Source organism: Phycodurus eques, chromosome 1 (assembly GCF_024500275.1).
Source record: "Phycodurus eques isolate BA_2022a chromosome 1, UOR_Pequ_1.1, whole genome shotgun sequence".
Classification (NCBI taxonomy): Eukaryota; Metazoa; Chordata; class Actinopteri; order Syngnathiformes; family Syngnathidae; genus Phycodurus; species Phycodurus eques.
The window spans coordinates 26,027,533-26,054,635 of NC_084525.1; the positions used below are offsets into that span (position 1 = coordinate 26,027,533).

General features: G+C 40.7%; 2 protein-coding genes across 5 annotated transcripts in view; both read left to right on the forward strand.

Annotated features, from left to right (window-relative positions):
• LOC133407385 (collagen alpha-1(XX) chain) overlaps positions 1-23,144 on the forward strand; it is a 51,335-nt gene extending 28,191 nt beyond the window's left edge. For 2 of the 4 annotated variants that reach the window (XM_061685209.1, XM_061685218.1), the window contains exons 15-42: positions 328-467; positions 1,857-1,983; positions 2,060-2,199; positions 2,661-2,793; positions 4,230-4,375; positions 4,447-4,576; positions 5,332-5,448; positions 5,542-5,688; positions 6,350-6,406; positions 10,039-10,077; positions 10,184-10,322; positions 10,691-10,833; positions 14,370-14,479; positions 14,715-14,873; positions 14,993-15,070; positions 15,222-15,308; positions 15,395-15,448; positions 15,676-15,771; positions 16,668-16,721; positions 16,829-16,882; positions 16,960-17,013; positions 18,290-18,361; positions 18,448-18,483; positions 19,046-19,112; positions 19,383-19,571; positions 19,672-19,749; positions 21,623-21,784; positions 22,529-23,144. In XM_061685209.1, the coding sequence (XP_061541193.1) occupies positions 328-467; positions 1,857-1,983; positions 2,060-2,199; positions 2,661-2,793; positions 4,230-4,375; positions 4,447-4,576; positions 5,332-5,448; positions 5,542-5,688; positions 6,350-6,406; positions 10,039-10,077; positions 10,184-10,322; positions 10,691-10,833; positions 14,370-14,479; positions 14,715-14,873; positions 14,993-15,070; positions 15,222-15,308; positions 15,395-15,448; positions 15,676-15,771; positions 16,668-16,721; positions 16,829-16,882; positions 16,960-17,013; positions 18,290-18,361; positions 18,448-18,483; positions 19,046-19,112; positions 19,383-19,571; positions 19,672-19,749; positions 21,623-21,784; positions 22,529-22,557 (2,837 nt within the window). In that variant the 3' untranslated portion in view covers positions 22,558-23,144. Of the gene's footprint in view, positions 1-327; positions 468-1,856; positions 1,984-2,059; positions 2,200-2,660; positions 2,794-4,229; positions 4,376-4,446; positions 4,577-5,331; positions 5,449-5,541; positions 5,689-6,349; positions 6,407-10,038; positions 10,078-10,183; positions 10,323-10,690; positions 10,834-14,369; positions 14,480-14,714; positions 14,874-14,992; positions 15,071-15,221; positions 15,309-15,394; positions 15,449-15,675; positions 15,772-16,626; positions 16,722-16,828; positions 16,883-16,959; positions 17,014-18,289; positions 18,362-18,447; positions 18,484-19,045; positions 19,113-19,382; positions 19,572-19,671; positions 19,750-21,622; positions 21,785-22,528 lie in introns of those variants that run through there. The other 2 variants (XM_061685229.1, XM_061685238.1) reach the window with 2 other exon arrangements.
• Positions 23,145-23,639: 495 nt separating this feature from the next.
• Positions 23,640-27,103, forward strand: part of dpm1 (dolichyl-phosphate mannosyltransferase subunit 1, catalytic) — a 13,923-nt gene continuing 10,459 nt past the window's right edge. Inside the window, exons 1-5 of the mRNA XM_061695561.1 lie at positions 23,640-23,802; positions 24,016-24,115; positions 24,214-24,247; positions 24,383-24,459; positions 24,562-24,587. Coding sequence (XP_061551545.1) covers positions 23,672-23,802; positions 24,016-24,115; positions 24,214-24,247; positions 24,383-24,459; positions 24,562-24,587 — 368 coding nt within the window. The 5' untranslated portion in view covers positions 23,640-23,671. The remainder of the gene's footprint in view (positions 23,803-24,015; positions 24,116-24,213; positions 24,248-24,382; positions 24,460-24,561; positions 24,588-27,103) is intronic.

Here is a 27,103-nt window from a genome sequence, read left to right on the forward strand (position 1 = left end):
CGACTTGTTTTTTTTAAATGTATACCCCTTCTGCAGTATGAGCCCATATTCCCTTTATTACGTTGTATACTTCTTTTTCCATTCTCGCTCAGTCTTACGAAATCTTGTACTTGTTACTCTTTCATGCTTTCACTTTTCAGACTTTCATATCCTGTATCTTCAACAAAATTTGAGTGCATAGATTGCTTTGAAATTGAATAGAGGTACATAAGCTTAACATAAGGACATTTCCTGTTGCTTCTCTTGTGATAGTCTTCGGTGTGGGGCTGATGAAACTAACTGCATCACTTTTGCTGACATCTTCCTCTTCCCTCCTGTTCTGTTTAGTTCCTCTCCCTCCACCTGTGAGCGTGCACTTCCCAGTGGTAACCCACAGTATGCTGAGGGTGAGCTGGGTGCCTGGAGCCGAGGACGTCCCCGGGCACAGAATAACTTACAGCACTAACCATGGCAGTGAAGTCAAGCAGGTAACTTCCTCACAAGCTGTATAATTTTCCTCCTTCAAAGTAGAGATAAGGAGCTTTTGTTTTCTTTTTTCTTTTTGCTTTGGCTCTAAGTAGTAGTGCGCACGTCTGCCTCACAATCAAGAGGCTTCAGATTTGAATTTCAGCTTTGGCCTTCTTGTGTGGAATTTGCATGTTCGCCCTGTGTTTGCATGGGCTTTCTCCGGGTACTCCTGCTTCCTCCCACATCCCCAAAAACATGCATCTTAGGTTCAGTGAAGACTCTTAAGGCTGGATTTACAGTACACTGCAGGTCCAATTGCCTAATTCCGATTTAGTGCCGGTGTCTGATTTTATATTATTTTTTGAAAGGTGCAATATTTTACCAAACCAACTGTTTGTAGTATTTGGGATGTAATATTGTCTCTATGGTGCCTCAGTAAACATGTGAAATATTAATTAAAATTGCCAACGCCTTCCTGAGTTCCAGACGTTTTTCTGCCAAGAGGCCTGAAATCAGGTCCTTTGAATTTCTCGAGCTTATCTACGTCACTAGCGAAGATCTTCGCCTACCTCGCCGCTCCAGAGCCAGCTGTCAACATAATAAACACTGATATAAATGTTTAAATTCACGAAACACATGAAGCAACCCTCATACTGTACTAAGATGCCCAAATTGCAGGTAAACATTGTCAGCATTAACTCCTATCATGGACAACACTGAAGTTAACAATAATAAAAAATATAAATCCTTTCCCTATGTTTTGTTGGCCTGGGGTAACTCTTCCTCCATTGGTTTAAATAAGGGTCACGTCCACATTACTCCATCAGCGGACGCCAGCAATTATTTAGTTTATATAATGATGGACAAACCTCTAATCTATCGTATTTAGACAATATTTAATTTGTTATGCTTTCACTGTAGTTTAGATTAACAATAATCTATCTTGCATATTCCAAACCATATGTTTACGCTGCTTTGTCAGATATCCGCTAAATCAGATTTTTATCCACATTTGGAAGATGCCTGATTCTGGTCCAAGGATATGTGCTTCCATAGATTTTTTTTTTTTTCTCTTCTCTTTACGATGCCAAGATGCATATCCCAATACTGGCACTTGGGAGCAAAAGATCTTAATTATGTAAGTCTAGCCTAATTTATGAATGTGGGTGTGAATGATTGTTTGTCTGTTGTGCCCTGCGATAGACTGGCATCTAGTCCAGGTTCTACCCCAACCACTCCTTTAGGTAGTTTTGTAGAATTGTTTTCAATGTAGAAGTAAATTATCCATGGTTGCCCTGGCAGCAACAAAGGCACTATTACCTTTACTTACAAGCCAGTGTTGCACTGTAGGTAAGTTTCTTCTTTTTTTTTTTTTTTTTTTTTTTTTTTTTTTTCTTTTTTCTCTCCAGGTAGAGGTCACTGGACAAAGCTCAGTGCTGGTGCAGAGCCTGTCCTCTCTGTCCAGGTATCTGGTGTCGGTCAGGTCTCACTACCCACAAGGCCTTTCTGCAGCCCTCACCAGTAACATCACTACATGTAAGACACTTGTAACTTTCACCTGACTTGCAGGTCAGTCTATAGAGCAAGTAACATTTATTGATCTCCCTCGTAGTGAAGGTACCCTCCCCTTCAGACCTGAGGGTGACCAATTTTTCCGGTAGTGAAATCACCGTACGTTGGGAGGCTGCCGCTGACGATGTCATCTCCTACCTCATTAAGTGGATCTCCCTAGGTGGAGGCGACTTGAGACAGGTACAGACCTCTGTACAGATTGGTTAGAGCATTCATATAGACCAGGGGTGTCAAACTAATTTTTGTTGCGGGCCACATTGTAGTTACTGTTTCCCTCAGAGGGCCGTTATTGTTTGTGAAACCATAAAATTCTTTAATCGTCTCATCATATTTACAGACAAAATGTATGAACTAGTTTTGGAATCAGAAATCAAGGGTAATGGCTTTTTGAACTATTAATAATGTTTAGTAACACAAAAATGCTTACAGTATCTCAACATTATCATTTATGATATGACGATTTGAAATTTTGGTACAGTTTTTAACAAGAATCATGGAAGTTGGCACACATGATTTTGCCTTTGCGAGCCATATAAAATCATGTGGCGGGCCGGATCTGGCCCCCGGGCCTTGAGTTTGACACCAGTGATATAGAGTAACATGCAAAGTGAATTGTGTGTATTCTTTTGTGCGTTGTTAAGCTGAAGGTGAGTGGAGAGAGTGAAGGGGTCGTCCTGGAGGGGATGGAGGATGACAAAGAATACCAGATCTCCCTGTCTGCACTGTATGGCGATGGAGCTCAAAGTGAAGCTGTGGCTATACGCTATAGCACACGTGAGTCACATATAGTCCCTACTTGTCACACCTCACAGACAAAACACATTGCCCATCATCTCCATCCACAAGTACAGTGAAAACGCAAACTTTATTGACCCCCTTCCAGGTCCCAGTCAACTTTATTGACCCCCTTCTAGGTCCCAGTGCACATTCAGCCTTCACAGACAAATAAGTAAACAATAAACAACGTCGTACAGGACATGGCAAATCGTTTACAGGACCAGTTGTGAGAATTGAATTAATATGAACAATGGAATAAGAACAATACAACACAATAAACCCACATTATATAAACCATTAAAAAAAGAAGTGTAGAACAGTTTGTTCATAGACACATTTTCTGAAAGGGACAGATAACAAAAGACTTGGTTGTTTATTAAATTTTTAATTAAATTATGCTTACCTTTTTTGATCAATGTGGGCTTTAATATATATATATAGTGCAATATAGAAATAAGTGAAAACACACTATTATAAAGAAATAAAACAAAATAAATATAACAGTTTATTACTCACAAATTTTAACTAAAGAGGGGAAATAGGAGAAGGATTATCGCAACTCTTTGGAGAGGAGTCTTCTTCCATAATAACATTTTTAAAAATATATATTTTCTGTTTCTTTTCTAATTCATTGGTTGTACAACAAACTGATCCAGGGAAACCTTTCTTTTTCTTTTCAGGAAAAAAAATCTGAAAGTCACATTGTCATTGACGAGTCATTGCTCTGTTGACCAATTTGCTGCACATTTCTTTTGATCATTTTTTATTGCCTTGCTCAGGCTATCAACAGTCAGCGCTTTCTCATTTTTGTCTGTGCAACGAGCGAAGGGAGTTAAGCCCTGCGTCTCCCGACCACGGTCAGGTGACCGTAGCAGGAAAGGTTAACACTTTGTATAAAGAAACTAAAATACATTAAAATAAAAAAATAAGATGCTGTACTTACCAGTACTGCTGAGAGTATGAAAAAAGGAGGGCGAAAAAGGCAAAGATACTCCCGCCGCACAAACACAAACAAGCACTATGCACTAGCTAAGCAGAAACACTATGGTGCTCGGACAAAATGGCGGACGATGCACGGGCGTTTTAAAGTCGAAACGTCGTAGGTCGAGTGCGTCGTAACTCGAGGACTTCCTGTTTTGAGGTCAGGGGACTAGCTTAATTTAGTCAGGCCATATAGCCTCGTCTAATAGCAAAAAGTTATTTGCCTCCATCTTGTCTATAGGCAATTACAAACCTTTTTGCGTGGATGTCAAGTGCTCACAGATTTTTGCTATTCTGGACAGGGCTTGGTCCCTATCCCTTGTGAACAAGCCATAAAAAAGTACATTTTCCACAATATGTCCAATTTAAGCCTTGTTGGCAGCATCTTTCTGGTCATTAATTCATTGCCTGCTCTACGAGTTACTACTTGGCATGATGCCTCTTTGCTGCAGTGTCTGGTGGAGGCCCGTCCAGTGTGTCTGTCTCTGAGGAAACACCGGTCAGCATGATGGTCAGCTGGGTTCCCCCCAATGCTCATGTCTTGCAGTATCGTGTCTCTTACAGTGCACTGACAAGAACTGAGAACCAGGACAGCGCTGTAAGTCACACCTCACATCAGTGGTTTCTTTACTTGCACGGTGTACCTGAAAGGTGCGTTGTTGTCTTCAGGTGTTGGTGCCAGGTGGTGAAAAGCACATGGTGCTGGACTCGTTACAGCCAGACACACGATACAGCATCCTGGTCACTGCCGAGTACCGCAACAAAGAAGGAGGCAGTGGTTCTACTCAGGGCAAAACCAGTGAGTCAAACACACAATAGGGTTGATAGGCAGGAGGTTCGGACAGCAAATCACGATTACTGTGATTTTCCAGCAAATACGTGATAAAGAAGATTCTTTCTTTCTTTCTTATATCTTATTTCAGTTTTATCCCATCTACAGCTGCCTATGTATCCGTCCATATGACAAATACGTACATTAAGATTACAGGCTTCCAGTCAACGCTGTCATATCTTCTCATGTGACGATGTTTTTAGTAGCCTTTCATTATTTTTAATTGTTATATAACTATAAAAATGTGTGTTGTTAATTTGAAAATGTAAAAACAAATATGCACAATTCACCATAGAGAAAATATTTTGTTAAGGTGTGTTAAGGACAAACGGAGACACAAGAGGGCAGTGTTGCAGCATGACAAATAGATGATGCACGAGGTGCTCCATAGAAATTAAAACAGGTTTTATGTAACTTTTTGCGCATATTATTTTAAAGTTATTATTTTATCTATTGTAGTCGTTTTCAGGCACACATACCTTGTTCAAAAGCATTTTAGTTTTTTAAATCAACACGTATTGTTAAACTACTATAGAATTGTATCTCTTTCATTTGACAGCAAGTTGGTCATATTTGGGACTAAATTATAATGCACGTTATACATTGATGTTTTAGAGCTGGAAAATAGTTCCACTGTCTCTCAAAACTTAAATATAAACACTGAAGCTCTAAGGTTCTCTCTCTCTCTCTCTCTCGCACTCTCTCGCTCTCTGTCGCTGCAGCCAGTCTACGAGTAAGCAGTGTGAGTGTTGTGCGATCAGACCACTCCAGTATCTGTGTGTCTTGGAGACCCCTGTCAGTTGTTGATGGCTACCGTATTGTCATTCAGTCTGTCAAAGGTAATTTTTGGTGGAATTGTATTGTTTGGTATCTTATCTCAAAGTCTATGTAAAGGTCATTCATCCAATTTTCGGATATGTTTTTTTTTTCAGACAAAGTGTCAATGGAAGAAAACGTGGACGAGTCCAGCAGCACTCAGTGTTTCAGCGGGCTACAGGCTGAGACGCTGTACCGCATCAGTGTGCACTCAATTCTTGGATCAGCAGAGGGTGCTGCCGTCTCCATTTTACATCCAACAGGTCTGAGGTGACTTTTGTTTTTTTGACATATAATCACAACAATAGCAGCTGGAGTAGCTGATCTTATAACTTTAATCCTCCGTGTTGATGCTTTGTGAACTGCTCATACAACATTACTATGAAAGGCCGTCAGGGACATAATTTAGGATTACCTCCCGCACAACACCCACTAATGAAATGTTCACGCACCAGTACTGGAAAATTATTTGCTGAAACATAACTGAAACGTTCTCACACACACTACTGAAATGTTCTCACATGCACTACTAAATGCTCTCACGCACACCACGGAAACTTGCTCACACGCTGTATCTTCGGTTAAGCGATTTGCAGTGTGTTGGGCAGATTTTGGTGAGGTGGAATTCCGTTAATCAAGAGCTGTTGTAATTAAGCACGCATTTTAGTTGAAAACCTAAAAGTCTTACCAGTTTTACCGAAATACCCTCCTTTAGAACTGAAATTGTCTCACGCATAATATACTGGAATCCTCTCGCACATTATGCTAAAACACCCCCATATTCAGTTGTGCATGTGAGGGCATTTCAGTAGTGTGTGCGAAAGCCTTCGTGAGTTTATTTCAAGACATGATGTTACAACAAAGACAAATATGTTGGACAGTCATATTTGATGATTTAACATTGTTGAGTAATTTGGTTCACAGCTCAAGCCCCAGCTAAAATTCCTGTCAATCCTCGGCTCTACCCTATTCATAACGAAGGTGAGCATATTCTAATTGTTCGAATTGTTATTAATGGTTTAATAAGTGCTTCATGTCCATGAAAAATGTATGTAAAATATAGATAGATTTACAGTACAGTAAAAGTATTGGCCTCCTTATAATAATTGTTAATTGTTACATTTTTGTGTAGTTTCACCACTATAATGTTTACAATCATCAAAGAAATTAAATATTAGACAAAGATAACCCAAGTACACATAAAATTTTGTTTTTAAATCGTGATTTTATTTATTAAGGAAAAAAAAGTATTCAAAGCTACCAATGTGAAAAAGTAGTGCCCTCCCCCCTTGTTAAATCATAAATTAACTGTGGCTAATCACAATTTGGGGATCATTATCACTGACCAGAGCCAAGCCTGATTCCCCCCAGACCTGTTCAATCAAGAAATCACTAAATAGAACATTTCTGACAAAATGAAGTCGGCCAAAAAAGACCTCAAAAAGCTGCAACAACATGTACCGATCCACAGAAATCAAGAGAAAAAAATCAAGTAATTGACATCTATCAGTCTGGAAAGGGTTACAAAGCCATTCATTATAAAGCTTTAGGATTCCAGCGAACCACAGTGAGAGCTTTGAAGCTCAAAGGGCGAAAATATGGAACAGTGGTGAAATTTCCCATGAGTGGTCACCATACAAAAATTACCCCAAGAGCACGACTCATCCACGATGTCACAAAAGAACCCAGGACAACATCAGAACTTCAGGCCTCCCTTTCCTCAGTTAAATGTCAGAGGACAAAGATGTGAACAAATTTCTTGATAACTCTAGAATCCCTTTACAAACCACAACTGCCATTTTAAAGTGATTATATAGCACAGATGCAGCAGTTAAATTGATAAATATGATTCAGAATGCGCCTTCTGATTTTTGCATCCAGCGCCTTCCGATCTTCGGCTCTATCCGGCGCTATGACGTAACACTAGCCAAACAGCCTGTTCATTCGCCGTTGTGTGCTATTGTTCCGTGCTGTTGTTCCCGTCCTTGTATATTTGCTGTCGTATGATTTTGCGAAGTCACAATGGTTTATTGTGTGGCATTTGGTTGAACAAATGGTTCAGGCAGTGGCAAGAGTTTTTTTGGCTTTCCAAGTGAAAAAGGAATACGTGACCAGTGGATAGGGAAAATCAATCGACGGGAAGAAATGCGGTCAGCTCTGGGTGCCTAGCAAGCATTCCAAATGATGATGTGATGGTTTTTGAGAAACATTTAGCAGAAAGCATTCGATGCACAGGTGTAGTTAGGCAAAGGCTGAAACCAGCTGCGGTGCAAACTATTTTTCATACGGCCATCGGGCCCTCAACCGCCAGCAAGAGAGCTAAATCTCGCAGCCGCCACAGTGCAGCAGTGAAGCGGAGCAGACAAGAGGTGAGGATTTCCTTATATGTACCTACGACTCTTATGGTTATCATGCACTGGGCATTAGGAAAAAAAAGACCCACAGTACTGTCGTCTGTACTTTTGCCTCGATGACAAGCCAACAGACAGGGCAACGACTTTCTGTGCGGCGTGTTATAAAGCTACTCGAGCGAGGGGCACACAATATATAGGAATACTGCATACTATGTAAAAGCTTGTGCCGTGTCACTGAAACATATATGAATATATAATACGTATAGTCGTACTAAATAATAGTGGCACCCCTGGGGTGTAAAAAGACATGCTTTTGACATACCGTCACATCGACCCAGTGGCCACTCTTTTTGTTGTACAGCTGCTACTTGGCTACTCGTTGTCGTCACTGTCAGGTTCTGACCTCCTGATTGGCTCAAACATGTACGGTTTGACAATGCCAAGTTCAAGTTTGGTGCTACTGTATGTCGAAATCCTCTTCCTCCTCATATTCCAACACGTTGCTCGCCATTGCGTATAGAGTGTAGCGCGCTGTGTTAGTCAATTGCAACGTCACTTCCGGTGTCTTGAGCTTTGGGTATGTTCGGGGAGTGCTCAATATGCGTAATAAAAACCTAATTTTTTGCTAAACTATAGTTGACAACTTGCTGAATAATTGCCAAGACTTTTAGGAGAATATTCTCTGGATTGACAAGATGAAAGTTGAAGTTTTTGTTGTAACTAGGGTTGGGCATCGAGAATCGAGAACTGATTGGACCGGGACTAATATTCCGGTTCTCTCGGAATTGTTCAAATTTAAAAATTTAGGTTCCCAGTTTCGATGCCTACAGTAGGCTGACCCCGAAGAAGAAAGCGGCGAAAACCAACAAAGTGAGGTCTGGAGCTGCATTGCTCCTTCTGGACCTGGACGACTTGCTGTGATTGATGGAACCATACATTTTGCTCTTTACCAGAAAATCCTGAAGGAGAATGTTCTGCCATCAGTTGATGAGCTTAAACGGAAGCGCATTTGGGTTCTGGAGCAAACAACAATCCAAAACACACCAACTCGTCCACTTCCGAATGGCTTACAAAATAGATAAATAAATAAATAAAATAAAATTAACGTTTTGGAGTGGCCTCGTGAAAGTCAGGACTTTGAATCAGATTGAAATGCTGTAGCATGTCCTTAAAAAGGCCATTCCTGCTCGATGTTCTTGTTGCTGAATTCAACAATTCTGCAAGAAAGAGTGAGCCAAATTGGATGGGCTGGACTTGTAGAGCGCTTTATCTACTCCATCACTGTACCCAAGGCCTCACATTCACCCATTCTCACACACACACACACAGACACACAGTCATACACCAATGGGCAGCTGCTGCCACGCAGACGCTACCAGGCCCACTGGGAGGAATTAGGGTTCAGTGTCTTGCCCAAGGACACTTCGACATGCGGACACTTAGAGCAGGGATTTGAACCGGTGACCCTTCAGTCACTGGACGACCCGCCTCCCAACTGAGCCACAGCCACCAAAACATCTCTGCAGAGATGTGAAAAACTTGTTGCCAGTTGGAGAAAACGCGTGATTTCAGTTGTTGCTGCTGAGGGTGGCCCAACCACTTATTTGCACACTGATTGAGGAGTATCTGTAACATTTGCACAACCAACATTGTCCCAGATGATCGCACTACTCGTCACTTTAAACCGCATACACTCCTTGAAGTCTCAGCGCCCTTTGCACAATGGTCATTGCACCGGACTATTGCAATATTAGTCATTCGAACTGCTCTAAGTGCGAGAGGACTCTGCATCTTTTTGCACAATTGCTTTTTGTCAATGTCTTTATGTCTCCAAAGTGTTCTGTAAATTGACTGTCTGTTGTACTAGAGCGGCTTCAACTACCGGAGACAAATTCCTTGCGTGTTTTGGACATACTTGGCAAATAAAGATGATTCTGATTCTGATTATTAGGTTTAGGGGGCGCTTACTTTTTTAGACAGAGGCAGGTACTGTAGCCTTGAATATTTTTTTCACTTAATAAATAAAATCACTATTTAAAAACTGCATTTATTTTTTACTTGGGTTATCTTTGGCTGATATATACATTAGTTGGATGATCTTAAACATTTAAGTGTGGAAACTAGCCACAAAAAAATATGAATTTGAGAAAGGGGCCAATACTTTTTTACAGCACTGTATCTGCAAATGTCTCTACACTGAGATACAGTAGAGAGATGGAATGACAGAAAAAATTATTAAGTTTCCCTCTTTTGTCACAGTTTGTCCTGAAGTCACCATCAGAAACAGAATTGTTAAAGGTGAGACATGCTGCCATTTCTATTACAGTAACAAAAACTCCTTTAAGAGAATGTCATCATCTTTACAAAGTCCCACACCCTGCTGTATCACCATGTGCATGTCCAGGCTTTGACATGATGGAAGCGTTTGGCCTCACTCCAAAAGCTCACTCGTCTGTAGATGGGGTCGCCGCAGAACCTTTTGTATTCAACACGCTGCCCGCCTACACTTTGTACAGAGATATCCAACTGACACAAAGCACCAAGTGAGGCACCACAGTCTTCCTCGTCTGTATATCTGCTGTCACTAATACAGTAGAACCCCTAATTTTGAACTCATCTGTTCTGGTATGCTAGGCAACCAACTATTTGTTCGGATTGTCCCCAACAATTTTACACATTTCAACATTGTCACACAAGTATAAAATCAGTTCATCACTCATAAGTAAAACAACTTTCACAACGTTTGATTTGTGTCGCAGTTGTGCCACACAGATCTCGCGAAGTAAACCATTGCAAAACTAAGAGGCAACATAAAAACACTCTCCCTTAACTAAGAAATGACAAGACATAGTTTTGTGTGACTTCGACAGAATAAATGCTCCCTGTTCATTCAGGCGCTCTCTTCCCACAGGTTCATCCACCCTGTAGGCTTCTCTCCCGAGCATACCATCAGCATCACCTTCCGCCTGCTGCAGGAAACTCCCAAAGAGCCCTTCGCCCTCTGGCAGCTCACTGATAATGACTTCCAGCCCAAGATGGGAGTAGTGCTGGACCGTGAGTTGTTCATGTTCTCGCTCCTATTTGTAGTCATGAGATCATCTACGGTACTGCACAAGATTCCTCAGTTGTTTACATTACTCTACATAATGTCTAGGACCACCACTAGCTTTGTTGTTTTAAAGGTCAGCTGACTAAGATGTTATGGGGTCAGTTAAAATTCATATTTGTATTGTTTATGTTATGTAATGCATGCATGTAACTTCCAGCAAGTTTTCAACCACAGTTTAGCTAAAAATTAGGTTTTTATGACGCATATTGAGCTCTCCCCGAACATACCCAAAGCTCAAGACACTGGGGTGTGGTTACTCTATCCACCGCAAGGGCTACCAGAAGTGACGTTGCCATTGACAAACAGCGCGCTACACACTATACGCAATGGCGAGCAACGTGTTGGAATATGAGGAGGAGGAGTATTTCGATGTACAGGAGCACCCAACTTAACTTGGCATCGTCAAACCGTACATGTTTGAGCCAATCAGGAGGTCGGAATGGCGACGACGACGAGCAGCCAAGTAGCAGTTCAAAAGAAAAAGAGAGTGGCCACTGGCTTGATGTGACGGTATGTCAAAAGCATGCCTTTTTACACCCCAGGGGTGCCAATATTTTTTAGTACGACTATACGTATTATATATTCATATATGTTTCAATGACACGGCACAAGCTTTTACATAGCATGCAGTAGTCCTATATATTGTGTGCCCCTCGCTCGAGTAGCGTTATAACACGCTCCACAGAAAGTCTTTGCCGTGTGTCTGTTGGCTTGTCGTATAGGCAAAAGTACTGCGTGGATCTTTTTTTCCTACTCACCATTGCATCGTAACCATAATAGAGTCGTAGGTATAGAGTGGGTACGGAAAGTTTTCAGACCCCCTTAAATTTTTCACTCTGTTATATTGCAGCCATTTGTTAAAATCATTTAATTTCATTTTTTCCTCATTAATGTAGACACAGCACCCCATATTGACAGAAAAAAAATGTAATTGTTGAAATTTTTGCTGATTTATTAAAAAAGAAAAACTGAAATATCACACAGCCATAAGTATTCAGACCCTTTGCTGTGACACTCATACTCAAAGTTCTAGAAATTCAACCATCTCTGCAGCCCTCCACCAGTCCGGGCTTTATGGCAGAGTAGCCCGACGGAAGCCCGCATGGAGTTTGCTAAAAAACACCTGAAGGACTCCAAGATGGTGAGAAAGAAGATTCTCTGGTCTGATGAGACCAAGATAGAAATTGTTGGCCTTAATCCTAAGTGGCATGTGTGGCGAAAACCAGGCACTGCTCACCTGTACAATACAGTGCCAACAGTGAAGCATGGTGGTGGCAGCTTCATGCTGTGGGGGTGTTTTTCAGCTGCAGGGACAGGACTACTGGTTGCAATCGAAAGAAAGATGAATGTGGCCAAGTACAGAGATATCCTGGACGAAAACCTTTTCCAGAGTGCTCAGAACCTCAGATTGGGCCGAAGGTTCACCTTCAAAAAAGACAATCACCCTAAGGACACAAATACCGAAGGAGTGGCTTCAGAACAACTCCGTGACTGTTTTTGAATGGTCCAGCTAGAGCCCTGATTTAAACCCAATTGAGCATCTCTGGAAAGACCTGAAAATGGCTGCCCACCAACGTTCACCATCCAACCTGACAGAACTGGAGAGGATCTGCAAGAAGGAATAGTAAAGGATCCCCAAATCCAGGTGTGAAAAACTTGTTGCATAATTTTTTATGTCAATATGGAGTGCTGTGTGTACATTGTGGGGGGGGGGGGATTAACTTAAATGATTTTAGCAAATATATTGGCTGCAATATAAAAAAGAGTGACAATATTAAGGGGGTCTGAATACTCTCTGTACCCACTGTATACAAGGAAATCCTCACCTCGTCTGCGTCACTTCGCCGCAGCACCGTGACGGCTGCAAGAGTTAGTTCTCTTGCTGGCGGTTGAGGTACCGATGGCCGTAGGAAAAATAGTTGGCAACGCAGCTGGTTTCAGCCTCTACCTCTGTATCCAGTGCTTTCTGCAAAGTCTTTCTCAGAACACGCCGGTTTGAAGTGATCACCACAGTTTGGAATGCTTGCTCGGCACCCATAGCTGACCACGTTTCTTCCCCTGTCGAGTGACTATCCCTATCCACTGGTCACGTATTCCTTTTTCACTCGGAAAGCCAATAAAAACTTGCCACTGCCTGAACCATCGGTACAACCAAATCCCACACAATAAACAATCGTGACATCGCTAAATCATACAACAAATATACAAGGACGGGAACAATAGCACACAACGGCGAATGAACAGGCTGTTTGGCTCGTGTGACGTCACTGCGCCGGAAAGAGACGAAAACCGGAACGCGCATTCTGCATCATATTTATCAATTTAACTGCTGTATAGCTGCTATATAATCACTTCGAAGTGGCAGATGCGGTTTGTAAAGGGGCCCTTGAGTTACCAGAAATATTTTTAAATCTTTGTCATCTGACCTTTTAATAACAGTTTTATAGCAGTCACTTTGACAGAATGGTAAATAGCAGGATACTTACAGGCTATAGAAATGACAATTATAAGGGTTTACTTTTAATTAGTTGCTCTGAGAGAAGCAGCTTTACATGTAAGGTAGCTTTATTTGTTTTGGGAAGGCTTCTGAGATGCATTTCATTACATCGTAAACAAATGAAACTATGTACAGCGGCTGCTTTACAAAGTAATAAATAAATAACACCTAAGACAAAGAAGTTCAAACACTGTAAAACCCGAAGGTAGGTAAATATAAATTAAAAGACACAAATGTGAGTCATGAAAGGAGCAATAAAAGCATCCATCCATCCCATCTATTTTCTGAGCCGCTTCTCCTCACTAGGGTCGCGGGCGTGCTGGAGCCTATCCCAGGTATCATCGGGCAGGAGGCGGGGTACACCCTGAACTGGTTGCCAGCCAATCACAGGGCACATACAAACAAACAACCATTCGCACTCAGATTCACACCTACAGGCAATTTAGAGTCTCCAATTAATGCAAGTTTTTGGGATGTGGGAGGAAACCGGAGTGGCTGGAGAAAACCCACGCAGGCACGGATTGAACTCCAGTCCTCAAAACTGTGAGGCTGACGCTCTAACCGGTCGGCCATCGTGCCGCCGCAATAAAATCAATAGGAAAAAAAAATTCAGCTTTCTTCCACATTTAAAAACATGCACGTGTTAGGTTACTTGAAGTCTGTAATGTAATGGTATTGTCGATTGACTGTGATTGAGATTGACTGGTGAGTAGGCCAGATGAGACTCCAGCTCACCCATGACCCTGAACACAATAAGCAGTCGCACATGGATGGAAGATCATAATAGCATTGTAATGTCCACTCATCTAAAATTGACATGTTGTACAGTACTGTATTTATTTTAATATACAAATAAAAAAATTTGACTCTAGAGACTCCAGTATGCAAGAAGATATTCCAACATCCTGTCTGACATCATCTTTGGAAATAAGTGACTGTTTCATATTTTAAAGCTATGGTGGTATTTTGCCCTTTTAAAACTAGCCTCCACCAAGCAGCTGGTGTACTTAAGTCTGGATTACAGAGGAGAAGTGCAAGAGTTGACCTTTGACCAGCCACAGGTCCATAGGCTGTTCTATGGTAGTTTTCACAAGGTGAGTGAATACAACTCAAAATGTATTCAAATGTTTGGGGGTCTGATGTAATTACGTTAAATGGTCTTTCCAATTGAAATTTGGTTTTATTGGCCACTGTAGTTTTGTAACTCAAAATCAGTAGGCGAAAGGTTGCTGATTACACCACAATGTTGAGTTGGTTTTAAAAAATATTGACAAGGCATTAAAAAGGTATTAAAAGTAACTTAAGCATTTCTTCTTCTGTGATTGGCAGGTGCACCTGTCTGTCAGCCAGGTGGGCGTCTCCTTGTCTGTGGATTGCCAGCGTGTGGGTGACAGGCCCGCACGCCCTCTCGGCACACTGCCGACTGACGGCTTTGAAATGCTGGGGAAACTGGCGAGGACCAGAGGACCTAAAAGTGGCTCTGCTGCGGTACTTCGACTTTTTCACTGATTTTATTCCAGATACAACCCATGAATAAATACATTCCCCTGAATGGATATGGGCACCCGTCACATGTTCAGCATTCATCCTGTGTGCTTTATCTCCAGTTCCAGTTGCAGTCGTTTGAGATAGTGTGTAACACAACGTGGGCAGCAGAGGACGCCTGCTGCGACCTGCCTGCGTTGGTCAGTCATCCCTCTTTATTTGCACCGAGATAAAACTCATTGCTGAGTTTAACTGTGATTTAAACCACCTAGCAGTCCAGTTCAATTCACATCGATATACAGTATGTCGTTTGGAGTCCCGATGTGCCTGATCAATGTCTGTTTGCCTCAGAGAGACGAGGAAAGTTGTCCTCCTCTGGCCTACTCGTGTACCTGCTCCTCCGACGTACCAGGAGCTGCTGGTTCCCCCGGTCCTGTGGTATGTCTTCACCAGACATTCTAGAGTTCTCATAAATGCAGAGAATCTAAGGAATCCAAATAATTGTTCTATTTTTTTGCTCCCAGGGTAAGCCTGGTCCCCGTGGTGAGAAAGGTGATAAGGGTCAACAAGGACACAAGGTAAATGAAGTGAGGCAGTTTGCATTGAAAACAAAAGCGACCATCCCAAACCTTTCTTTCCTGTACCTTCTTCAAACTTTTACGGATGTTTAAAAGGTAGCTATATATAGCTACATATACAAATGAAATATGACGATTTACACAGAGAGACAGTTTTATGGTTTGTATGAATAATCTGATCACTAAATAATTCCTTGAAACAATCAGATGTCGTTTTTGTGTTGCAGGGTGAAATGGGTCCTCCAGGAAAACCTGGACTTGAGGGAGGTCTTGGAGCGGTGGGCAGCAGAGGGCCCCAGGGAATGACTGTGCAAGGGAAAGTAGTAAGTAACCTTCCTTGCCTTTAGTTCTTACCGTGTACAGTTGTATCAAACGAAACATTATATTGGGATGTCCCGATTACATTGTTTTGCACCAGAGTCCGAGTCACTTGATTTTAAGTATCTTCCAATACTGAGTCCTGATCCAGTACCCTGGCGATGTGTTAAGAAGAAAAAAAGAGAGTGGATCCCTACGGAAGCGTATTGCATTCACTTGAAAAAATAAAAAACAACAGTTTTTCTCAGTAATTTATTTTGGGGTTTGTTTTTTTGAATAAGTTTCTTTCTGTTTTTCTGACAATTACCCCCCCCTGTTTTTCAAATTATCTTTTTACGGTTTCCTGACTAATTTATTTCCTGTTTTTTCGGTCAGATACTCACCTAAAAAAAAAATATATATATATGCAAAAAAACAAAGCCCTCAAAAAAATTACTCAGAAAAACAGGAGATTTTTTTTTTTTTTTTTTCAAGTGAATGCAATACGCTTCCGTATATTCCAATTTGATACCGTTTTATACAGCTATAAGCCTAGTTCGGCAGAGGTTCAAGCCAAATAAACAAATACAATTGTTCTATACCATATCAGTGGTGTAGCGCAAACGAATGATACAAACAAATCACATTTAAATATCGCATCTTAAATAAACTAGAATCTAAAAAATCAAATACCAGAAGCTTCAGTTAGTGCAGTAAATAAAGGATCTACTTATATGGTCAATGAATCAATTTCACTCAGTGCAAGATTGTCGATGTAAAACTAGAGCACTTAATTCCACTTCAAACAATGAACACCATCGTTGAAACAAACATACAACCCTTTAAAAAAGTCAATTGTCCATGATATGTCCCCTTTTAAGGATGGCTGAAAAACAACCATCATCCATATTCCTCCTCTTAGGGTCCACCTGGGGAAAGAGGAGAAAAGGGAGAACCTGGAAGAGCTGGACTACAGGTGACATTGCAAAGCTGTCCATATAGATGTTAGTTTGAATCTCAAAAAACCTTAAAAGGCATCAGTTCCCACTCAAGTCTTGTGCTTCGTGTGTCTTTTATATGTAGGGTCTACCTGGCCCTCCAGGCCCAAAAGGTGAAGATGGCCCCCTAGGCCCTAAAGTGAGATGACTGGTGGTACCAAAACGGTAAACATTGCTCTGCTCCATGTCCTCATCTTCCTGCCATGTGTCTCATAGGGCATCCGAGGTGTTGAAGGCAACATGGGTCCCACTGGCCCCGCTGGATCAAGGGTAAGATCGAGTTTTAATTTGCTAAGAGAATGTTTGCCTATGTGTGCATATTGCCCCATACGTAACCATTAACTTGGCCCATAACAGAATTATAGACAGTTCTGTAATTATCTACTTTCCGCGGGGTCCTGCATTTGCCAAGACGTAATCGTTGATGGTGACCCTCACATACAAATATTTGGGCCACATTGAAAAGAAACATATCGTAGAATTACGAGAAAATAGTTGTCATGCTGCAAGAACAAAGTTGTAATGTTATAGAAGCAAAATAGTAGTACATTGTGGGGGGGAAAAAATATTATTTTATAAGAGTATAGTTAGAATGGTACAATATTATATGGTAATATTACGAGAAGAATGTAACGTTACGAGAATATGGTCATAATGTTAGGAGAGACTAGTCATAGAGTTACAAGATTAAAATCTGAATATTATGGAAAACGATAATAATACATTGTTATATTAAATTAATATTAATAAATAAATAATAGTCATACTATCAACAGAGGAAAAACAATAGTAATGTTAAGCGAATAAAATTGTGATATAACAAAAAAAAGAAGGAACATTTCTGAGAAGACAGCTGTCTGGTTTTCATGTTGATTACATCTCAACTAGTAAAATGCCATCTTTACGGGCAAAACCCAAACCTGAAACTGAGCATAAAAATTCAACACAATTTTTGGTTTGAATAATCCCTGAAATAGGACAAACCGGGGAAACAAAACAGTCTTCTAAATTGTGTACATCCGATCCAAATGGAAGCCTATCCCAGCATTTCCACAATTAGTGCTCTCCTCACAAGTGGATATTATTCAGTTCGATCCTTAATCTCACCCGCCATCCTTTTGTGTGGTGTAGCATTTGTTGTTTTGGAATTAAATCAGGAAACACTCTTGTCTTGGCCCACTCACACAGTTATCTTGTCCTTGAGAGAAAAGGGAGGCCACTGAGAAAGGATGAGGGAAGGGAGGAAAAAAACAATTAAGCTACGAGGGACATTTGGAAAAAGTCACACAAGAACAAAAAACGTTTGAAGTAATAAAAAAATCACACAGAAATTGTCTCCATTGTCTCCATACAGTATGTGCGTTGTGATTGACTGTCGAATGGTCCATTGTGTAGTCCGCCTTTTGCCCGAAGTCAGCTGGGATAGACTCCAGCAACCCTGATAGATAGATAGATAGATAGATGGGATAATTCATTTCTATTACAACTATTTTGTATACTCTCAGTCTGTAGATGTAATTTAGATAACGTTATATTTAATGTACAGGGCTTCCAGGGCATGCCAGGACACCCGGGACACACTGGGGAGAGAGGCTTCACTGGAGCGAGTGGGGCTACGGTAGGGACAAAGGGACAAATATCAAAATCAGTCGAATCTGCCATTTGTTTCTTTATATTTATATGCATTTATATTTGAAATTATAGGGTCTTCCCGGGAGTAAAGGGGAACAAGGAGGAAAGGTAGGTGACAACAGCCTTCTGATGACCATCGGGAATTTTTCAACAGTTGTAATACAGTGAACTCCTGCGATCTCGGCACCGAGCCCTGTCGCGAATAATGAAAGTCCACAAGAAATTGACATAAAAGTTTGTAATTTCCCATCGATACCACGAGATGGTGGTGAGACACTAGCTATAAAGCTGTGGCCTGACCAAATGAACCACCTCCCCTCACTTTGACACAGGTGCTTGGCAACAAGATGCCTCCAGATGGTGCCAAAGCAATATTTTTGTATTACACATTGCTTTGGCCTATGCACAAACACAGCAAATTAGTGAGTTTTCAGTAAGAACCGGAGGATGGTTTCCCCCAAAAAATCAGCGAATGCCAAACTGCAAATATGTGAGGGATTATTGTATTGTGATTTTGCCTACTTGCCAGTATGACAAAAATGGGGAGTTGTAGTATGACTTCAAATGAAAAAACATCTGTGCAGTTATCCTCATGTTAACCTCATGTTTATTTATGGTACACGAAAATGTAAAAGTAATACATTACATGGATGTTTCACATGTTTTACAGGGAGAGCCTCAGTCCATGGCCATGATCTACCAGCTTGTCACAGAGGCGTGTGAACAACTTGTTCACAGTATGGATTCTTTGAAAGCAACACTGTGATAATAATGTTAATGTGCAGTGGAACCTCAAGTTGAATTTCACCATCCCACCATTTGAAAAAAAAAAAAATGCGTTATTTGTCTCTTTCTATTTCCTACAGGGGAGAAAAAACATTTCAACTAGCATCCCAGAGTAGATTGTGTTCACCTTTAGAGGTTCCACTGTGATCTGATGTTATTTCATCAGAACCCTTTCTCCACATCCAATGTGAGCACGACTTGAATTTGTGTTTATATGTCAGAGGAGGTGAGGAAGTTGGACATGTTCATCGATGACATGAGCCGGAAGTCAGCTCCTGTGGAGGAGCCCGTGGGGCCTCCAGGGGATCCAGGAATACCGGGTTCCAGGGGTCCACCAGGCTCAAGGGGCACCCAGGGGAATATTGGCCCCCGAGGGAGACCTGGCAGACTTGGGTATCCTGGAGAACAAGGTCATTCTGACTAAAATTATTATTTCTTTCTCTTGAGTTGTTCAAAATGTACATTTTACTATATTTACAGTATTTTCCTGATCATTTGTCTCCTCTACAGGAAGGTCAGGGTTGCCAGGGCCAAAAGGTGATGCTGGGGCCAATGTACAGGGGGCCCCAGGGGTCAGAGGGCATGCAGGTACCTCTCCTGCTAATATTATAGATAGATATGAATATAATCTAATGCTACTATAGTTTATGTTCTCCATCTGCTTGCATGCATGCGCACGGGTACTTCACCTTCCTCTCATATTCCAAAAACATGCTTGTTGGGTTCATTGAAACCATTTTAATTTTACATAGGTATGAATGTGAGTGTGAATGCTTGTTTGTCTCTATGTGCCCTTGGATTGGTTGGCAACCAGTCCAGGGTATACAACCAACAAAGTCAGCTGGAATAGACTCTTAAGTCACCTGTGATCACAATGAGCTCTAGCGCGATGGAAAACTGATGAATGGATATGTTCCACTGATATTTGTGCAATGAATGCAAAGTGGGAATTAAAATAAGGAGAGTGATTAATGTATTGATATTTTAGTAAATTAAAATACAGTAATTCCCCGTTATTCACGGGGGTAGGGACTGAACCCTGTCGCAAATAGTGAGGGGAAAAAACGCAATTCACGCCTCCCTATAAAGGTTTATAATCACCTGTAATGATACCGTAAACTGTACTTCCATAACAGTTGAATATATGTTCAAATTCATCTTACTACAATACCCTTAGAAAATTAATGGCTTACAGATTGATTTTGAAAAAATGCATCCAAAGTGCATTTTTATACATATATGTATATAAATATACATGCGGTTACGACTCTCTCAGAACTTCTTCCACATCCTAGACTAAACATAGCTCTTCCCCACCGTACAAAGCTTGTCTTTCAGTCGAGATGTGTCACTTCAACATAGTTCTGTGCCACCAAGATGCCAGAGCATGACGCCAAAGCCCCTGTCTAATTAAAAAGTACTACTTTTCCTGGACATGGACTTAGGCTTTGGTGCCATCTTGTGGCATTTTAGGGCATTTCAGATTAGGTTTTTATTTTTTAGCAAATAACAGGATAGGTTAAAAAGAAATTGGGACCAGGTGAATTGGCAGAACACTGAATACCCAATAAGTACAGTGTATAAACGTAATTAAAGATGTTGCATGTTTAATTGATGAAAATTTGGTAACAATATAGTCAAGTATTCACATTTGAACAATAACTGGGAATTGAGCGCTATAACAAAAAGATAATTTACAGGAATGTAAATGTACAAAGTCACCTCAGGACTGTGTAATACAGTTCTCGCCACCATTACTGGTACCCATGAAAGCGGCGAACCCAATTGCTGGGGGAGGGGGGAATCATTAAAAATGGGGGGATTAGACCAGGGGATGTCGTCGATATTTGTCAAATGTGAGCCTGTGAAGCCCTACGAGACTGTTTTGTGATTAAGGCTATACTAATAAACTTGACTTGAAATATGCACAACTGATCGTTGTCAAAGAAAACCTATCCTAAAGTCTGTGTGGGGAAAATGTTTTCTTGGCCATGCAAAGCCAGAGCAAGAGTTTCTTGACAGATGCACACCAGTCTTTTGTTTATAGCAACAAAAGGAAGATACGGTAGGTAGGTTTGGATGGAAGGTCCTTCAGAACACTAATGGCCATAATTATTCATCAATGAACAAATATATACAGCCATCCATTTTCTATGGTACTTGTTTTTGTCACGAATGAGCTGGAGCCAATCCCAACTGACTTTCGGCAAGTGGTGCACACCCTGGACTGGTCGCTAGCCAGTCGCAGGGCACAAATAGACAGGTAACCAGTCACATTCACATCTAAGGACAATTTAGTCTTCATTAAACCTAACATTTATGTTTTTGGAATGCAGGAGGAAATTGCCAATTATTTTGCTGCCGTTTGAGTCACAATTATGGTTGAACTATATAGAACTCAGCAGTATGACTTTCCAACAACTTCCAATGCATATGTGTTGTATTCTATGTATTTCCACAGGTCCTTTGGGTGAGTCCAAGATTGGAATGCCTGGGCCAAAAGGAGAAAATGGACAGCCAGGACGACCGGGGCTCCCTGGAACTCCCGGCCAGCCGGGCGAGATCGGACCACCCGGAGTGTGTGACAGCAGTGGAGGCTGCCACCCAGTTCCTCAGCAAACGGGTTAGCATTTAAACTGCAACCACAACGGGTCTCCATCTTCATACTGTTTATCTAGCCATCCGTTTTCTATAGCGCTTGTCGTCATTAGGGTCATGGCTAAACTGAAGCCCATCCCAGCAGACTTTGGGTGAGAGGCAGGGTACACACTGGACTTATCCGCAGCCTATCACAGCACACATGTAGACAAGTGCTCACATTCACACTTATGAATAATTTAGTCTTCAGTTAACTTACCATGGATGGTTTTGGAATGTGGGAGAAAACCCCCACAAAAACAGGGACTCTGTATATGCGTACTCCACACATTTGAACCCTGAACCTGAGAAGTGTGTGTGGCAGATGTACTACCCACTAGTCCCATTGTGTAGAAATAATGGAAAATATTCTGTTCCACTGTCAAACTGGAACTCTAGGGCCGCTTCATGTCACCTTGCATTTAAAAACAAAAAACTAAACAGAAGTGACTTTGCTGGTTTACATTCAGGAGTACTTGTTTTATTATTATTGTCACCTTTTTGTGACAGTCAAACGGTTATTGTCACCTTTTTGTGACAGTAATCATTTTTATTTCTGGTATTTTTCCACCATTGGTACCCTTGTGTATCTGAAAAACATGCAATGGTCTTAATATTATCTTCCATGTATTGTTAATAACGGATACCTACGTGGCGTTTACGCGTTTCTCACTGGTAATAACTATATATGTGGGTGTGTGCGCACATGGATGTGTTTGTTCCGCTACAGGAGGCCCTTATTACGTCTACCAGCCTTGACTGGATATTTGAAATAGCAAGTGCTGGTGGTGATGACATCACAACAGGACGCCTGTTTACATTGACAATGCTTCTGAAGCTCAGTGCATCAGTTGTTGGCAGTGTTTTGCTTAAACTGATGCAGCACTCCCAAGTGTCATCGTTGGAGAAAGCAAACTAGGAGGAGAATCTGCCTGTGATGTCACACTGTTCTGAGGAACCAGCGTATTTCCTAAGGATTGGGTTTTATGTTGTGTTATTTCGATAAGGATTTGAGTTTTGATCAACAGCTTCAGTAAGATCTTCCCACTTGGATCCATTAGGTCCTGTTTTATAAACCGTATTCGCACTGATACCTTTTTTTAATCATGTTTATATAGTCATGCACTGTGTTGTAGTTTAGCCAGATGTCTTACATTCCCTCATTTTATTTTCCATTCTAACCTAAACTGCCTCAAAATCAATGACGATTTATCCATGGTGAAATGTTTATATTATGATCCATGGTATAAATGACTGTATGTTGTGTATGATATGTATATATTGACTGTACGCCGTTCTTCATTGTGTTCATTTGTAAGTGTCCTTGCCGGATAAAACACTTTTATACAGCCGTCAGTGTCAATGAATTATTTGTGTGTGTGTGTGTGCACGCGTGATTTGGACTAAAGGAGCGTTTTATTGATTCATTTATGCTTTGATCCTTCAACTATGATTTTATTCCATTCATCCGAGAGTACTTAAACAAATCGAACGTACTAATGTTGTTAATAATAGTGGAACTATCGTAGTTAGTAATTACTTCCAGTAGTGTCTATTTTTAAGAACACCGACGTTTCTACAGGTGGTCGATAACTCATCACGCCCAACAGAAGCAGAAACCTTAAAAGAATAATAGGTACTGATGACATTGAGTACAATTTGCTGACGTTTACTCTGATTAATGCTGCAACAAAGAACAAGTATACATAGTTAATAGAGGTTCGTCAATGTAACAGTTTCAATCCAACTACAGGAAGAGATGAAAAGCTTCCCCTTCATCGGCACAGTAATAAATTACTTTGAAATTACTAAACCGGAAGTGATGTGTCAATTTGGCTAACTTTAACAGTGGTAAATACGGAGCGACGTCGCCATGCTTGCTAGGAAGACTTCACACTTGAAGCCAAACGATAGAGATAAATATTCTGTGTTATTGCCCACCTATAACGAAAGGGAAAACCTCCCTTTGATTGTGTGGCTTTTGGTGAAATATTTCGATGAAAGGTGAGTTCAGGAGAGCTTGCAGTGCTGGTGAGCTCGAGCTTACATGCTAAACGATTCAGTAATGAGGTGTCACTTAAACCGTTCCGGCCCCTCGTTTTTTTGAATTATTATTAAATGTCATTATGTTCAGATTATTCTACATATACGTTAAATGTAAAGTTTTTATGTTTTGGTTGACCTTTTTTAGTCATTGAGTTGAATTTGCTTTTGCAGTGGTTACAAGTACGAGATTATCGTCATTGACGACGGAAGCCCCGATGGGACATTGGAAGTGGCCGAACAGCTCCAAACGATATATGGAAAGGACAAAATAGTGAGTTCTTTTTGGAACACTTTTTCATTTAATTTCAGGAATACATTGTCATTTCACACGTAGTATATTAACATACTATACTTGTTTTCTCTATCAAGCTTCTCCGACCACGAGCAACGAAGTTAGGCCTGGGTAAGTTCAAAACTGATTTAAAAGTAAAAAGCATGATAATACGCTATATGTACAAATGGACACCTATAACACCCCCCCCCCCCCCCAACCCCAAATATATATATATATATATTTTTTTTTTTTAAATAAATAAAGGCACCGCTTACATCCACGGCATGAAGTACGCCACAGGAAATTTCATCTTCATCATGGATGCTGATCTCTCTCATCATGTGAGTGCAGCCCTACAAGTTTACTATGTCAATGAGAATGTAATAAGTCACACAATGTGTATGTGTGATGTCTTTTTGTAAAATTTTCTTTCATTATTTCAGCCCAAATTCATCCCAGAATTTATTGCGTAAGTATTCTTTTCTTTTTTTCAAAATTTAAAACCGCTATCCAGTGGTATCTTGACTTATTGGTTTAATTTATTCTGTGACCAAGACTAAATTTACTGATTCAAGACAATTTTACCGATTGAAATGAATTGAAATGCCGTTAATGCATCCAGGTTCCAAATAAGCCACCACATTTTTTTGGGACGTGTGTTTTTAAGAGAGAAAAATTACAACGGCTTATGAGGGTCACCTATTGAGAGAGAGAGAGAGAAAAAAGATGAGACAAGGTTTAAAGTCATCATGGCGACATTTAAAGTCAAAAGGACACTATTTTTAAAGTCATCTTGAGGAGATACAAAGTCGTCACGATTTGTCACACTTACTTGATGGCCAGCGATCATGTGGGACTCTGTTCCTATGGCAGGATGTGCTCTCATCATTTGTTGATGTTTATATGTTAACTCCACGTTAACCGCGATCCTCACGCCAATTGTTAAATTTAAATCTCGTCATCCTCACGTCAATTGCTGAATTTAAATCTCATCATGATGGCTATGGTCTCATCACGTTGACTTTTTATTTTGCATCCTGTAGACTTTAAATGTCATATAACTTTAAATCTTGTCTCATCTTTTTGTTCTCTCTCAGTAGGTGACCCAAATACGCTGTCGTAGCACAGTTCAAAACTGTACAGTATGTACAGTAATAATAGCTTGTGAGCTTGTGAGTGACATCAGAAGCTGGAGTCGGAGTGGCAGGCTTAGTCTGCGTGTGAGAGCCTGGGCGTGAGTTGTGGCATACAGCATCTTCTTGTGAGAATTCTCACTTTGTATTTGTGTGTTTGGCTGTTTGTCCCGATAAATAAATGACTGAAAGAATATTGGTAACTGTTCTCTCCTTGGCCACATGCGAGAGCATGACAGTACCTTTAGTCATTCAATGCCATCCATTTCGAAAAACGCAACCTCAAGAGTGCCAGCCATTCTAGAGCATTTTGACAGATTTTTCAAGAATATTGTTCGATGATTATGTATACACCAAATTTAACAAATACAATAAACTCTCTTCTTTCAGCAGAAAAAAGTGTATTTTTCCGTTTCTTAGTAAGCAACAGAAGAATATAGGTAGGTTTTACTAAATTCAGCAACTTCTCCCCGAAAGCTGAGAAAATTGTTTTTTTTTTGTTTTTTGTTTTTTTTGTTTTTTTTTTTTTAAATAAGCATACAGTGACTTTTATGCATACTTTTTGGTTTTGTGGCGCTCCATTTGAACATTGTTCTTATTTCATGAACTGGCTAAAACGGCATTTAGGAATGGCTTTTGATTTCAAAATAATACTGTATTTTTTCTATGTCATTGATGCAACTCACCAGATACAGTCAGTCATGGGCACGTATTGTTCAAAGACACTACATAAATGGCGCTCGTGGTACGCGTAGACGTCATAGATCTTTGTTGGACTTCTCACATTTATAACACATACTTCCACTACTAGCACAACACAAGTTCTGAAATCTATACACATATATTATCTGTTCTACAACCCCAATTCCAATGAAGTTGGAACGTTGTGTGAAACATAAATAAAAACAGAAAACAATGATTTGCAAATCATGTTCAACCTACATTTAATTGAATACACTACAAAGACAAGATATTTAATGTTCAAACTGATAAACTTTATTGTTTTTAGCAAATAATCATTAACTTGGAATTTTATGGCTGCAACACGTTCCAAAAAAGCTGAGTCAGGGTCATGTTTACCACTGTATTACATCACCTTTTCTTTTAACAACATTCAATAAACGTTTGGGAACTGAGGATACTAATTGTTGAAGCTTTGTAGGTGGAATTCTTTCCCATTCTTGCTGGATGTACAGCTTCAGCTGTTCAACAGTCCGGGGTCTCCGTTGTCGTATTTTACGCTTCATAATGCGGCACACATTTTCAATGGGAGACAGGTCTGGACTGCAGGCAGGCCAGTCTAGTACCCGCACTCATTTACTACGAAGCCACACTGTTGTAACACGTGCAGAATGTGGTTTGGCATTGTCTTGCAGAAAGAAGCAGAGGCGTCCATGAAAAAGACGTTGCTTTGATGGCAGTATATGTTTCTTCTAAACCTGTAGGTACCTTTCAGCATTAATGGTGCCTTCACAGATGTGTAAGTTACCCATGCCATTGGCACTAACACAGCCCCATACCATCACAGATGCTGGCTTTTGAACTTTGCGTAACAGTCCGGATGGTTCTTTTCCTCTTTGACCCGGATGACACGACGTCCACAATTTCCAAAAAACAATTTGAAATGTGGACTCGTCGGACCACAGAACACTTTTCCACTTTGCATCAGTCCATTTTAGATGAGCTCGGGTCCGGAGAAGTCGGCGGTATTTCTGAGTGTTGTTGATAAATGGCTTTTGCTTTGCATGGTAGAGTTTCAAGTTGCACTTACGGATGTAGTGCCGAACTGTATTTACTGACAGTGATATCCTTTACACACTGATGTCGCTTTTTGATGCAGTGCCGCTTGAGG